The sequence below is a fragment of the Chlamydotis macqueenii genome, chromosome 7 (assembly GCF_036417535.1).
Source record: "Chlamydotis macqueenii isolate bChlMac1 chromosome 7, bChlMac1.mat, whole genome shotgun sequence".
Lineage (NCBI taxonomy): Eukaryota > Metazoa > Chordata > Aves > Otidiformes > Otididae > Chlamydotis > Chlamydotis macqueenii.
This window is the reverse complement of record NC_141562.1, coordinates 35801737-35815546: the sequence shown is the minus strand read 5'-3', so window position 1 is coordinate 35815546 and position 13810 is coordinate 35801737. Positions and strand designations below refer to the sequence as shown.

The following is a 13810-nucleotide window of genomic DNA, read 5'->3' as shown; positions in this document are numbered from 1 at the left end:
CTGTGTTTCCTAATAGTCTGTATTATTATGTTATTTCATATATAGCATACAATATATATTGCAATTATAAATGTACATATATATAAAATACAGCCACCATCGTATAACTAAACATTTGAGAACACTACACTTCAACAATTTTATAGAAATCTCCTAAAACCACCAAGTAATCCTATACCTTTCTGTAAAAGTATATGCACATTTGTTACAGGCAGAAAGTTATACTGGCGTGTGTTCAATACACAAATGCACATGAAAGTACAAGTGAATAATGTTAATAGCTCATATCAGCTGCATAAAAATAATAGAATCATAGAATGGTTTGGGTGGGAAGGGACCTTTAAAGCCCATCCAGTCCAACCCCCTGCAAGGAGCAGGGACATCTCCAACCAGATCAGGTTGCTCAGAGCTCCGTCCAACCTGGCCTGGAACGTTTCCAGGGATGGGGCATCCACCACCACCTCTCTGGGCAACCTGGGCCAGTGCTCCACCACCCTTAGCATAAAAAAATTTTTTCCTAATATCTAATCTGAATCTACCTCCCTCTATTTTGAAACCATTACCCCTTGTCCTGTCACAACAGGCCCTAGAACATGAGTTACAGAAAGCTCAAGCAATGTGGTCAGGTTCACAAAGCAAGTCAGTGCCAGAGTCCAAAGCAACACTCAGCTCTGCTGTTCCTCAGCTTTCTGCGCTCGTGGCTGCACTACATGTTGCTGCTTGTGCAAAGTGAAAGAATGCAAGGAGCGCTCCCGTGTCCGGGGGAAAGGGAGAAACCTAGAGAGGAAAAAAAAAAAAGCTTTCCTCTCTCCACTCCTAAATCTGATTTTGAAAGAGTCCAATATCACTGCTTATCTGTTTAAAGATGAACATGCATTTCTGATGCTCCAGAATTAATAGCTTTTGATATTTGATTTGTAGAAGCACAATTACAGTCCACTCTGAAGAGACCAGATTCGCAGCTATCCCATTTTAAACCTTCCTTTATAGCACAGACATTTATTTTCTGCAAGGAAATGAAAAAGACTGACAGACTAAGGCAGAAGCTCTGTCTGTAAAAGCAGAGCTGCCTCAATAGATTTCTCTTGGGTTGATAATAAAACTTCTGGTTTCATCCTATTTTCTTTGCAAAAACAGCTATTGGAAAAAATTGAGGTGTGGAGAACACCAACACTGTAAGAAGTGGAGTAAGGACCCACGTGAAATGATGGCACAGACATTAAGGACCAAGCTACAAAATAACTGGGTTGCCTGAAAGGGAATCGAGATAGAAATTCAGGGGATTGTTAATTGACGTGGCTGGAAGAAAAGTCTTTTTGGCCTGATGGAGCTGGCAGCACGCCTCAGCACCGCGGGGCAGGGCTGCGCCACCGGCCGCCGGACTCCCGGCACGGCTGACACGCACAAGTGGGACTCTGTAAACATCAACTCATTAGGGCTTTCGGAAAAGAAAATTGTTGTAAAATGGAGCTGGGAATGATGTTTGCAGAAAGTTTGCAGCCGGCGGACTTCGCATTCCCGGCAGGTCACAGGCAGGATGAGGTTGCCATTTGTGTCTGAACCCTTGCACGTGGTTCACCTCTTTTGCTGTCGCTGCGGTAGATGAGAACTGGCAATGCTATTTATGAAGGAGCACTTAAATACTAGAAAGTTTAAACCAATAGAAACTGACTCTACCTTCCAATAATCCTAGAAATTTCAAGGTTTTATTTCAGATTAATGATTAGCTGTGGAACTTGGCTGTCTGTCTGGAATTTACTGTGTCTTGCTTCACCGTTCTCTACCCTACTGTGTTGTTTTAAGCTTCTGGTGTTTTCCAGGGCATTTTCAACATTGCCTTTTAAGTATTTTTTTTTTCGTGACAGTCTTAGACAAGTAGGCAGGAGGAATTTACACATGATTGGGTGAAATAACAAGAAAAAATATTTTCCATTTCAATTACAAGGTTGGCCTCCTCGTATAAATTATTTATGGAAAAATACACTTAATACAGTTACCCAGATTTTCCAAGATAAAGGAAGATGAGGCTAAACTTGCTGCACTGTAGTCCATTAGTCTGGTATGTATGATGGATCACAGTTAGAAGCAAACCATGTAGAAAGTAGCTGTAAGTGATCCTCCAGCTGACCCGACCTCTTAAAGCTAATTTTCCACTACCAAGGTGAAGATGTGTCTGCTACAGCAGAAGAAAACTTTCTAGGCACCTCGCATCCTTCATCCCTGCTGTGCTGGCCCTCAAGTTGCTTTGACATCGTTCAGCGTGCAGCCCTGGAGGTTTGTGTATATGGGAAGGTTCATGACACAGAGCATTTCACATCTGAAAACATGACACTGGAAAACCCTCAGTTTGTCTGAGTGGATTCTTGAGTGTCTTGTATATCTAACACTGCCCTGCAGTGAATTGCTGGGACATGCAAGGAGATGTACAGACCTGGAAGGGAGATGACATGAGCTTCACGTCTACTGAAGCGTTCTCCTCCTCATGGCTCATGGCCCTTTGCCTGTACTCACAGACTGCCAAGCAGCTCAGGACAGGGAAGGACTTTCCCACCCCGGTCAAACGGTACTCACTAAGGTCTCAAAGCAAAGCGCCTGGTGAATCCAGAACCAAAATAATTGTAACTCTGAGATTAAAGAAAGAAGTGGCTGACATCTCGGCTCATTGTAAAAATTCAGGGAAGATGACCTGCTGCCAAAGACTCTATTCATATCAGTTTATGAATCATAGAATCATAGAATGGTTATTGTTGGAAGGGACCTTCAACTCCCCTGCAAGCCAATCATGACGCGTTCTCACAGCTGTTAAAAAGCCCAGAAGTTCTTAGCTGCGACCTGAATTCCACATATGGCAACTTCATTGGTAGGACAGGTATTGTGAGTGAAGTTTCCCTTTTCCTCTGCGCTTAAGATGAATATATGTGATTTAAATCAAATGTGCCTATAAAACTTTCTTCCGTTTGGGGCTGTGCTGCCTACATGTCTGGAACCTTGCTCAGGAAGAGCTTTCGGCAGTCTGCCCTCCTCCTCTGCTTGTTAGCCCTGTGAGACGTGAAAATCACACACCAGAAATGCCGGTGCAGAAATGGCAGCTTTGGACCATCTTTGGCTCTCTCATGAAAAGAGTAGCAATACCTCCACTCCACAGATGGTGCATTTTCTCCCAGAGGACACCTGTGACACAATATTTTGGCCAGGGGCAGAGGGACTGGAAGATCATTTCAGCCTTTGGGAAAAGGGAGGCTGATGTAGAAATAAGAAAGAAGCCCCGAAGCTTGCAGCGAGTGTCCTGGGGGAACTTGAGGCATGAGTAGCATGTCCAGGCAGAAAGAACACTGAACATTTCTTCTGGATCTCCATTCTGTGTCCCCTGTATGGCTCTTCTCTAATGACTTGATGCCTATGGCCGCTCATCACGTGAGTTCAGTTTTCTCTCGTATCTCCTGCTGCTCTGTCCTGATGGCTGTCTTCCACACCCTCAAATTGCTATCTGGGCAAGCGGATTCATGTACTTGGGTTGGTCAGAAGCTATCTGTATGTTGAGAAATCAGCTAGCTAAACAGAACAGAAAATCGTTAAATTCACAGTGCAGTTTTCCATCTCTAAGGTTAATAATTTGGCTGTGTTTTCACTATTCAGCCAATTTTCATATTATGTGAAGGGAATTTATTTGCCATCTTGATTTTTCCGTTCAGTTCAATTGAAATCCAGCAGGGATTCCAGCATCACTGGCGATGAGGCCAGTGCAGATGGACAAACATGTGGGAAGATAGCGGACAGACAGCTTGGTGACAGTGCAACACAATAGGACAGGCGTTTCCAAAGACCCTACTAAATAAATTATCTTCCATGGGGCTTGAGGGAGTAAGGACGGGAAAATGATGCCTCTGTAACACCCTTGGCAGTTTGAATTTGTTGGAGATAATCCAGATGTATAGGAAAGCTGGGACATCTTTTATATAATCAATTTTCAGATGAGCGTTTGCAAGTGACTTCTACAATTTATAAAACATCGTGACCTCATATGACTGTAATCTCATTTAAAATACATGTAAAGTACCCTTAAAACCTAAAGCTGTCACTCAGCATTAAATAATAAAAATATGTGAGTGCATGATGGAGTTCTCTGGAGAGAAAGGAGCTAAGTTTTCATTTTTTCCTCATTTGCTGGCAAAGAGGCCTTCGGTAATGTTCCCTGCAAATGATCTGGAGCCTCTTGTGAGTTTCTGATGGGATTTTGTCTGAAGTGAGCAAAATATGGATGATTAACGCATTTGAAAATGCTTGTTTATATTTAGAAAAAGCATCATATTAAATACAGCTTCAAACCACCTGACAAACCAAAGGGGAAAGATAATTAGAGTGCAGTGTTATGCCTACATAAATATCAGGTCAACCTCAAGGCTCAGGTCTGCAGATGTCCCATTGCCCAGATTGCAAGCCTCACAGGAGGTCCGCTGATCTCAGTCCAAAACCACTGCAGATCTCCTGAGATTTCCCACGAAACGGAGCCTTGAGACTGCAGCCACTGAGAAGCAGAAAGGAATGATGAAGCAGACACATCACAAATGTGAAGGTATGTCTCAATCACAATATTTGTATTAAAATCTGGGAAAGTGACACTGAAGAATCGAGGAGCCTGCTTGACTATTTAACATCTCACTCTCTGGAGAAACAACGTGGTCCTTGCTGTGCCAGCCCTCTGGGCTCAGCCTCTTCCCCAATGCGCTGCAGTCAATGCCATACAACATTGTGGCCAAAGAAGAGGAGGCCCATCCCAAGACAAATGTGTAGGGACCATGGGCAGGAGAGGAAAAGGAGGTCATGAGCACATGACAGCACCCTTTAAAATGCCAGGAGAATTTCAAAATTACTTTGTGTGAGTTTTGTTATCAATCCAGTTATAGTAGGAAGGAAGATACTTTTGCAAAGGAGACGGCAGTTCTTCTTACTATTAGTCACAACTTATTTCCTTTAAAAACATTTTTATTATTGTTATTATCATTTTTTTCTGAGATAAGCCATTTAAGTCCTGATGGATGCTTCTGGAAGTTACTCCCTACTCAGCTGACAGGCTTATCTGGCCTCAAGTGAAGTTGAGGTATTTTACTTGGATTGTGTTTGTCATAACCGGTACAAAGCAAGCAAAACCAATCTGAACTGCATTATGGGGTGTATTTGGCTAGGTTTCAGCATTTCAAAAACTCAAATTCAGTAACCTAAATGTTAATGATACTCTATATGACATAACTCTATTGAAGTCAGTAATACCTCTAACAGTGTTGATCCTGTTAATGAGTGGGATATACAACCAGACTATGAGAAATAAACTCTATCTTAGAGTTCAAACATACAAAGGGGATTAAAAAGGGAGATGCTGGTCTCCCAAAGGTGCCCTTCAACTTAAACTATCCTAGGATTTTTGTAAACGAAATACTTAAGATAGATTTAAAAAAAAAATTAAAGTTTTCATCACCCTACTTCCTTGGCAGAATAAGTGACAAGGACCTATGCGGAAAAAATATATTACTCCATTTTAAACAGTTGGGCACTTGTGGTATGATGGTTGGACCTGATGATCTTAGAGGTCTCTCCAACCATAATGAAGGTCCCTTCCAACCCTAACCATTCTATGATTCTATGATTCTGTGATTCCATATGAGATGGCAAAATATCATCCAAAACTTTATAATTTATGTTATGCAACATATTAGTAAACATCTGCATAGCCTTAAAGCTTCACTGCATCTTTAAAGCCTATCACTTCATCTTTCAAACAGCTTTACCCAACATGCTGGCGCAAGCCCTTTTTTAATGGCTATAAGTCAAGTTCAAACAAGCTTATTACACAGCTGTGAAATTATATTGGCGTATCCGGTAGTGTAAGTCTGACATGAATCTTTGATACCTTCTGTATGACAAGTGAAAACTCATTTCAGATCTTTTCTTTCCCGTAAGTTCTTGCATTTTCATTGTTTTCATAAGGGAAGGCATTATGGAAGGTATTTCCAGCATATTGTCAAAAATATGTGATTATGAAGATAAACAAAAACAGCTCTTCCCAACTTGAAACAAATACATTAGCTATAAGCAATGAAACTTCACTAAATCACATTGAATCTGTTTGGATTTGGACATAAGCTATGCAGAGACATAGATATCATATGGAACTATCACATTACGTACTTGTTCACCCAAATGGATCTCAGCCATGAATACTACTTGTATCTGAAAGGAATAATTCCTTGCTGTTCCGTCTTTGAAACATAATCCCTAAATACAGAAATTGTAAGGATTATTTTCTGATGGCGTTGCATTTCTCAGCTCTGCTGCATTTAGCGTGACAGAGTGCTACATTTATGTGTCATCTGCAGTTCCCACTGGACTTTTGTCCGTGACTGCTCAGGCTACACTTAGGCTGTGGATATTGAAGAAATCCCAGGAAAAAAAATGGCCTTTGAGTAGGTCTCAGACAAACTCCGCATTACGTTTCCCTGCTGCTGCCTGGGATGTGTTAAACATACTGCTCACACTCCGCATGGCACACGTACAGCAATTTTGGTCCAGGAAATACCAGACTGAAATGTGAGAGTCATTACTTTTTGAAATTCAAATGTTGGCAGGTAGGTGATGTCCATGGGAATTTGCTGGAAGTGGCTGTTTTCATACAAGAGAACTGAAAGGGGTGTTCCAGCTGCACATCACCCGCATCCTGGCTGTGTGCACAGCGGGGGCATTTCGTTCCATTTTTTTTCCAACTGTTCCATAAAACTGCTGTCATACAGTCATCTCTGTTGTCTTAATGCTGGCTCAGTCTTCCAGTTAAAATAAAATGCACAAAAATTTGCCCATTTTTGAACAATGCTAAAAACTCGAAACCATTGACTAGTGCAGACCTACAGTCTTTCAAGTGCTGATAAATCAACCAAAAATAAACAGTATTAGAAAAAAAACAAACCATTATTAGTTCTCCTTTTCATACTGCTAGCATTACAGATTTTTTAATCACAAGGCAGCCTCCTCAGTCCCTTTCCTGGTGATAATCCTACTGGCTTTGGTCCAGCAGTGGCTGCCAAATGTCAGGACAATGTGTCGTCAACATAAAATCTACAGGCACTCTGGGGTATGAAGAAATGTAGTTCCCATTATACAAAAAAAAAAAAAAAAGAACTATTGCATTCTTTGCAAAAATGCCAGAAATTCTTTTTAGCTTTGTTTATGTCACTGGTTAATGTTGTCTTTCTTAAAACGCTGTTTCTTCTCATCTGTTCAGCATGGAAGGAAAAAGTAAAAAAAAAAAAACTCTGGAAAAGAGTACATAGAGATTTTTCATTTCTCCGGCAGAAATGAACTGGTGCAAATGTATCTGATCTAAATATCCCCAAATAGTAATGATGATGGGTGCAGTGTCGGCTCCATGTTCAAAGCATTTCTGCCGTGAACTGAGCCATCACCTAAGATCATGACTTTGGGATGCTCAAAACATGAAAGTCCCAGAATTCCATTTCTTGCAAAGAAAAGTGAAAATGATATCATAGCACAGGGAAGCATAAGAGAACAAGGAACTTTTGTTTCCATGGCAATCCAAGCTCCTTCTTCAGACCCAAGCACAAAGGCAATATGCTGAATGATTACCTGAAGGTCATGTTGTTCTTATGAGAAAAGTCAGAGAATACACTGGGCTAATTTCCCCAGTCAGGATGCGTGCTGCATTTCTAACCAGTTCAAATAAGCAATTGCTAGAGGAAATAATTGCCATCATTAATGTCATCTGTTTATTTTAAAATCTGTTTTCCTGAAGGAAACAGCAGCCCGCTCACGAGGGAGGGGAGCGTAACTGGCTGTTCTTTAGGCTCACTCGTATTTTGTACCACTATTTGACACACTCAGAGTCAAATGTTAAGATCCCACATATTTTTGGCATCCCTTATGTGGTAAAATAATGACATTCCCTGTAAAGTCAAATGCCTCTTAAAAATGAGGAAAATGTCTCCGTATGAGAGCCTGGACACCCCAGGGATGCACGCAGTGTACGCAGGTAAGCAGAAGGACAAGTAGCATGTTACACATGTAAGAAACAGGCATCTAAGAGACACATAAATGTCAAATGCAGTTTACTTTGTATTTCCCAATGTCTCGTTTAGGTTTCCATTTCCTCTGAGATGGTTTGACCCTGTTGGCCGCAGAGGTAAAAGCTTTATGTGGAAGAGAAAATCTCTGTTTAAAAAGTGTAATTCTATTTTCTTGCTCCGTTCTGTGCTCCATGCTTTACTACAAATCTGAAGTACAAATGAACAGAAACTTTACTGGTGTTCAGAAGGAAAGTTATTTTTAGTGTTGTTTTGTTGCCAAGGCATATAGAAACCTTATGTGCTACCTCAGAAAGTCACCGTGGAACAGCAATGCAGGAGGGATGCCTATTTCTTCATATTTTCTTTCCAACCACAAAGCTTTTCTCCAATTAAAAAATGATGCATGTGTTCCAAAGGAGGAGTTGCAGGATTCACCAAGCAATCTGAAGTTGAATTAAGCATAAATGAGCAATCATTGATTGTGTAGTAAAAATATAAATGAAGATTTTGAACCAGGACAGTGCTTACACATACAACTCTGCCTCTCCTCAGTAAAAATGCATTCATAAGTCTGAATTTTGTGAAGTTACCATTGCTGACAACCAGATAGGGAGAAACAAGGCTGCAGAGGCAGGAGGGGAAGAGTGCGACATGTAGAGCCCAGTTCTCCCAAACACACCACTACTTCCACTAAAGCCATACAACTTCAAAATGGTATACGTGAAATAAGAGCTGGGAAACACCACCTCCAGGCATGGGAAAGGCAGGAAAGGGTGGCACCTGAGCATCACCATGGGGACTGGTCCAGCTAAAGATAACTTTTTGCCTGTGGCTAGGGGCATGGGGGGCTGGGAATGCGTCTTTTTCCAGTGGGTGTTGTTGAAACTGGCTCAAAATACATGGCTTGGGAAGTGTTAACTCAGCTTAGAGGGTAAACCACCATCTTTCAAATAAATCTTGGGAACAGAGGGGGAAAGCCCTGCTCGTTTGAAGATAACAGCATGTTGTGTTTCACTTCGTCAGGACAGAGATTCAAAGGAAAGCGTAGAATGACTTACACATCATCACTGGCCTCGGTCCAGGAGGGAGGATAATGCTGGTTACAGTCGTTCTACAAAAATATTAGTTTGCTTAATCTCCTTCCACATCCACTGCAGGTTTTTAAAAGCTATTGTGATACTTCACGGGCAAAAATAAGGAACAAAAGGCCAAAAACATCTGAGACTTCAGTGAACTTAATAATCCCAAGAAAAAAACCATCTCCTTTCCTGCAAGTTGTATATTGCTAGGATGTTGACATAGAGGAAAAAAAATGGTAAAAACATCTTACAATGAGGAAGACCAAAACTCTTCCTGGAGACAGGCTTTTGTGTGGTTCCTGTTGGCTGGATGCATGCATACCCAAAAAGCAGAGATGAGTCTGGAAGGAGCAGCAGTGCATCCATACACTCACCCACAGAAAGCATTAAAATTCAACAGAAAGAAATATGGGGGACCTGGTTATGGATACAGGTCAAGATCAGGAACGGGGATTGACAGGTATGTTTCGGTGAATAAATCTTTCACAAAGAGAGAGGAGAGAAACTTCACTGAGATCTTCACCGCTTTGACAAATTTGCTTGTAATCTGGTAGTGAATTCAAAAACTATTAGGGGCAAGATGAAAGAATGAGATGAAACACTGCTGGCACATGATTCGGCCCCTAATTTTACCACCAACACCTCACTTGAACATCATGAACATGTAGTAATGAGTTATTTGGTACACGGATAACAAGGCATTGTGATGGGTGATCTGGGTAACATTTGAGTTGCTATTTGTGTCACTAAACTGTATATTTTTACATATCTTAAACAAGTACGGGTTTGATACTGGCAGGAGAAGATTTTTGCTGCTATACTGTATGTTATAGTTATGTATTGACATATATACAGCTACTATGCTATTAAAGAGGTCCAAATGCTACCTATTAAAGAGGTCCAAATCCAATATGGCATATAATTATAACAGACAGTACAAATTAAAAAACAAACCCACATAGTTGTCTTTTTATAGAAGAGATACTATTTTCCTGAACCAAGCTCTTGTATGTGAAAGAAAATCCATGATGTTTACATACATACATTATCGAAATGTACACATGTAAAGTTGCCAAAAGCAAATCACGTAAAATTTCCCCAAATCACATTCCTCAGGTCTTTAATTAATGTACACTTGACTATATTTTATGCAAATACTTCTTGTTATATTTGGAAATCTAAATCCTCTTCTGTTTCTATGTATCCTTCACCCACGGCAATGAGTTAAATAATAATTTGCAGCTAAAGCTCCTTTAGTTACCAAAAAAAAAAAAATAGGTCATTAATGATGCCATGGAAAAGTTTATTTTTCTATTACTTCTCTAGGTATGTGAATTTCTATATTTGAAAAGAGTGACTGTGCTGCAAATGCAAAATTATACACATTTTCTATAGCTTGTCCTCTGCCCTCAGAATTTAGGACCAAAGGAGGAGAGGACTGGATACTTTGGAAAGGCAAAATGAAGTAAGAACATCTGTGAAATCGCTAAGACGGGATATCCAGGATACTCAGCCTGCCACTGAACACAGAGAACGAGCAGTGTCTTTCTCACACCATATCCAGTGGGTCTTGGCTCCCACGCTGCACCCAGGCTCTGCGCACTCCATGCCAAGGGTGACAAAACCATCTATTCCAGATCAAACTATCTGAAAAGTTTGATGGGAAGCAGTTTTTCGTCAAATGAATTTTTTTTTAAAATATATAATTCAGTAAAGCAGTGAAAAAGCAAAGTATATTTTATTCTAGTTTTAGAAAGCTATATTTCCTATACTTCAAATAGAAAAAGACAGTTTTCAGATTTAAAAAAAAGTAGAACTGAAGGATGAAAATAGAATTGCTGGTGAAAACATACTTTATTTCATCTAAAAAGTAGGACCACAGACACAATATAATCACTAAATTGCTTTTAGAAATATGGGACTGGATCACCCACAGTCTGGAAACCAAATGTACTAAGAGATATAGGTACTGACATAGGAAATGATGCTTATTATGGTATTAAAGTTCTGAGAAACACACACAAAATGTGATTGCACAGGCAAAATAAAGAGATGGGTAAGAGATGTAATAGTTTCTCCAAGCTGACTGGACAACGGCAAGAAATACAATATACATTATGAAAATATAAGCTGGTATTTTCAACACGGGCGTAAGGATTCATATTTCATGCAAGCCAACTGCTGTACAGTTCCTTCAGCACTGGCAGTTATTTTAGAAGTATGAAAAAGATGAAAGATAAGATTTTATTCTCAGCCAAACCGATTCCATTAACGCCACTGGGCTGCATGTGTGCAGCTGCTAGCGCAATACATCCTGATCTGTTTAGAAGATGTTTCAGAGAGAATGAAACTCAAGATCATTCCAAAAAGAGTGAGAAAAAGGGCTGCTGATGAAACATGTCTTTCCTGGGTTGCAGCTGGGCTGAGCCCAAGGAGCTCCCATGTACCCTAGGAGAAATGTCTTACCAATGTGCACATGCTATGTGTTGAGTTATATTAGAGATACAGGTGTCCCTGCTCCTTGCAGGGGGGCTGGACCTTTAAATGTCCCTTCCAACCCAAAGTATTCCATGATTCCATGATTCTATAAATGAATATAAGCAAGGGAGGCTGAGATCGGTGCTGGAGAGGGATCCTACACTTGTAAAAGCTAAAAAAAACAAACAAACAAACAAACCATGAAAGGAAATATAGCACAACATACATGGAATGAGGATTATTTGCCACAGGCCCACATCACACGTGGCTTCTCGCATGCCCAGGGCGAAAGTGCAAATGGAAGAATCCTGCCAGATGCAGGCAGCGTCGGTCCCCGGCTCGGCGTGCCCACCCCCGTCTGCAGAGCATCTCCCGGGGGAGGGAAGCACTTCTGTACGCGGGCTGGGAGGCAGAGGCTGGCTGCCAAGTTTACTTTTCTTTGAATAAATGCTCTCTTGGATCAGCTGCGTGCGGGAAGGCTAAAGAAACTATTAGGGATGTTAGCTGAAACTCTCTTGTAACTTTTTTTTTTTTTTTGGAAGAAAGCAGCAACAACGAAAAAATGAAAGGCAGGAAGGGAAAAGCAGGAAGCTAACCGTGCTGGAGATCCTACCTGCCAAACGCCGGCGGAGCGGAGCGCTTGTCCGTTTGTCTGGCTGGTGAACCCGACGATCACATGCGTCCCTGTCCTGCCCCCTCCCTCCGCAGCCCTCCATCCCGCTGCGCTCGCTCCTCACAACTTTTGCAAAACTAGCCCAAAGCTGAGAGGCTTTCCGCCGGCTCCCCGAGCCCTCGGCGTCTCCTGAGGGGAGTCTGCTGGCTGCCAAGGCTTGCTGTTTTCCCGGTTTCCACACTTTATTCGGACTTGGAGAGGAGATTTCTACAAAAAGGATAATGCTTGCCCTTCACGAGAAAAGCTCATGTTCTCCGCTCTGCCTGGCTCTCTGCGCCTTTGGGCTGGCATTGCTGGGGGATGTGACCCGGGCCGTACCCATGGATGATCAGGATTATTACCTGCAGGAGATCAGCAACAGGGATCATTATTATTCCTTTCCTTACCCCGGTGAAGAGTTTTTTCCTTTTACGGAGCAACCTGGAGAGGAAGGACCTGTCCGCGCCGCAGAGGAGCACCCAGGGTTCAAACCGAGCAGGAAAGAGTTAAAACCGAAGAAAAGCAGCAAAAAAGGAAAATCTGTTCTTGAAACTCCACCAGGTAACTTTCCACCTCCTCCTCCAGAGCTGGGACTTTGCTGAATCTCATGCTGACTGTGACTTTTAGCATTAATGAATATCCAGTTAATGGCAGTAATTATTGGCAATAATAACAATAAAATGTGCTCGCGGTGATGCTGGTGACAACACATGAAATTTTAATATCCCACAGAACAGCTCTGCAGAACTTTTATAAGCTTTTTAACCCTTTCCTCATCAAGTAAAGAGATTTCAGAGTGGTAATGTATTAATTACGCTGCACTCTTGCTAGTTTAGGGACTTTTCCTTTTTAATTACACTTGACAGCTGGCTTGCTGTTAAAGCTGGTGTTCTATAAGCAAAAGAAGACAGATTCTGGAGTAAAAGCCGATTGTATATGGTGATACCTTACTTCACCCCTTCTCATTTTAATCTACGAGAGGATCCTGAGTTAATTTTACTTATAAACCTGTGAATTTCTTTGAGACTTCACTTTAAAGTCCTCCAGAGGGAGATATGTAAACAAAGATCTTCCTGTAAAAGCCTAAGCCGTAACAAGCTCAATTTAATTACTGGCCTGTAAAATAAAGAATTTAAACAGCAACAAAAATGCCTTGTAATAAAAAAGCCACACTTAATTCCATTTTCTATTTTCTGCATTTGATTGTGTGAAAATATGCAATTATTAAAGTTTGCAGAAACTTGATCAGCTTTTACCATCTAGTTGTTCCCATTAAGAGCTAATTGCACCACCCTGCAAGAAAAGTAAATTTTTTTTTCTGTGTTTCCTGAATTTGTGGTAGCTACTTTTCTCTTTTGGGGCACTTAGGAGTGAGTTTGGCCCATGAACTTTACGATTGTAAAATCTGGGACCAAATCCCACTCCACTACAGCTGGAGTCCCCTTTACTTCAGAAGGAAACTTTTAATGTTAATAGTTGGAGCATATGGCACAAAATTTGCAATTTAGAGACACTAATAGAGGCAAACCAGG

The 13810-nt window shown here is 41.2% G+C and overlaps 1 protein-coding gene across 1 annotated transcript in view; it reads left to right on the top strand.

Annotated features, from left to right (window-relative positions):
- The first annotated feature begins 12407 nt into the window (after positions 1 to 12407).
- The window catches only part of CPXM2 (carboxypeptidase X, M14 family member 2), a 74699-nt gene continuing 73296 nt past the window's right edge, over positions 12408 to 13810 (top strand). The window contains exon 1 of the mRNA XM_086751915.1: positions 12408 to 12839. Coding sequence (XP_086608041.1) covers positions 12521 to 12839 — 319 coding nt within the window. The 5' untranslated portion in view covers positions 12408 to 12520. The remainder of the gene's footprint in view (positions 12840 to 13810) is intronic.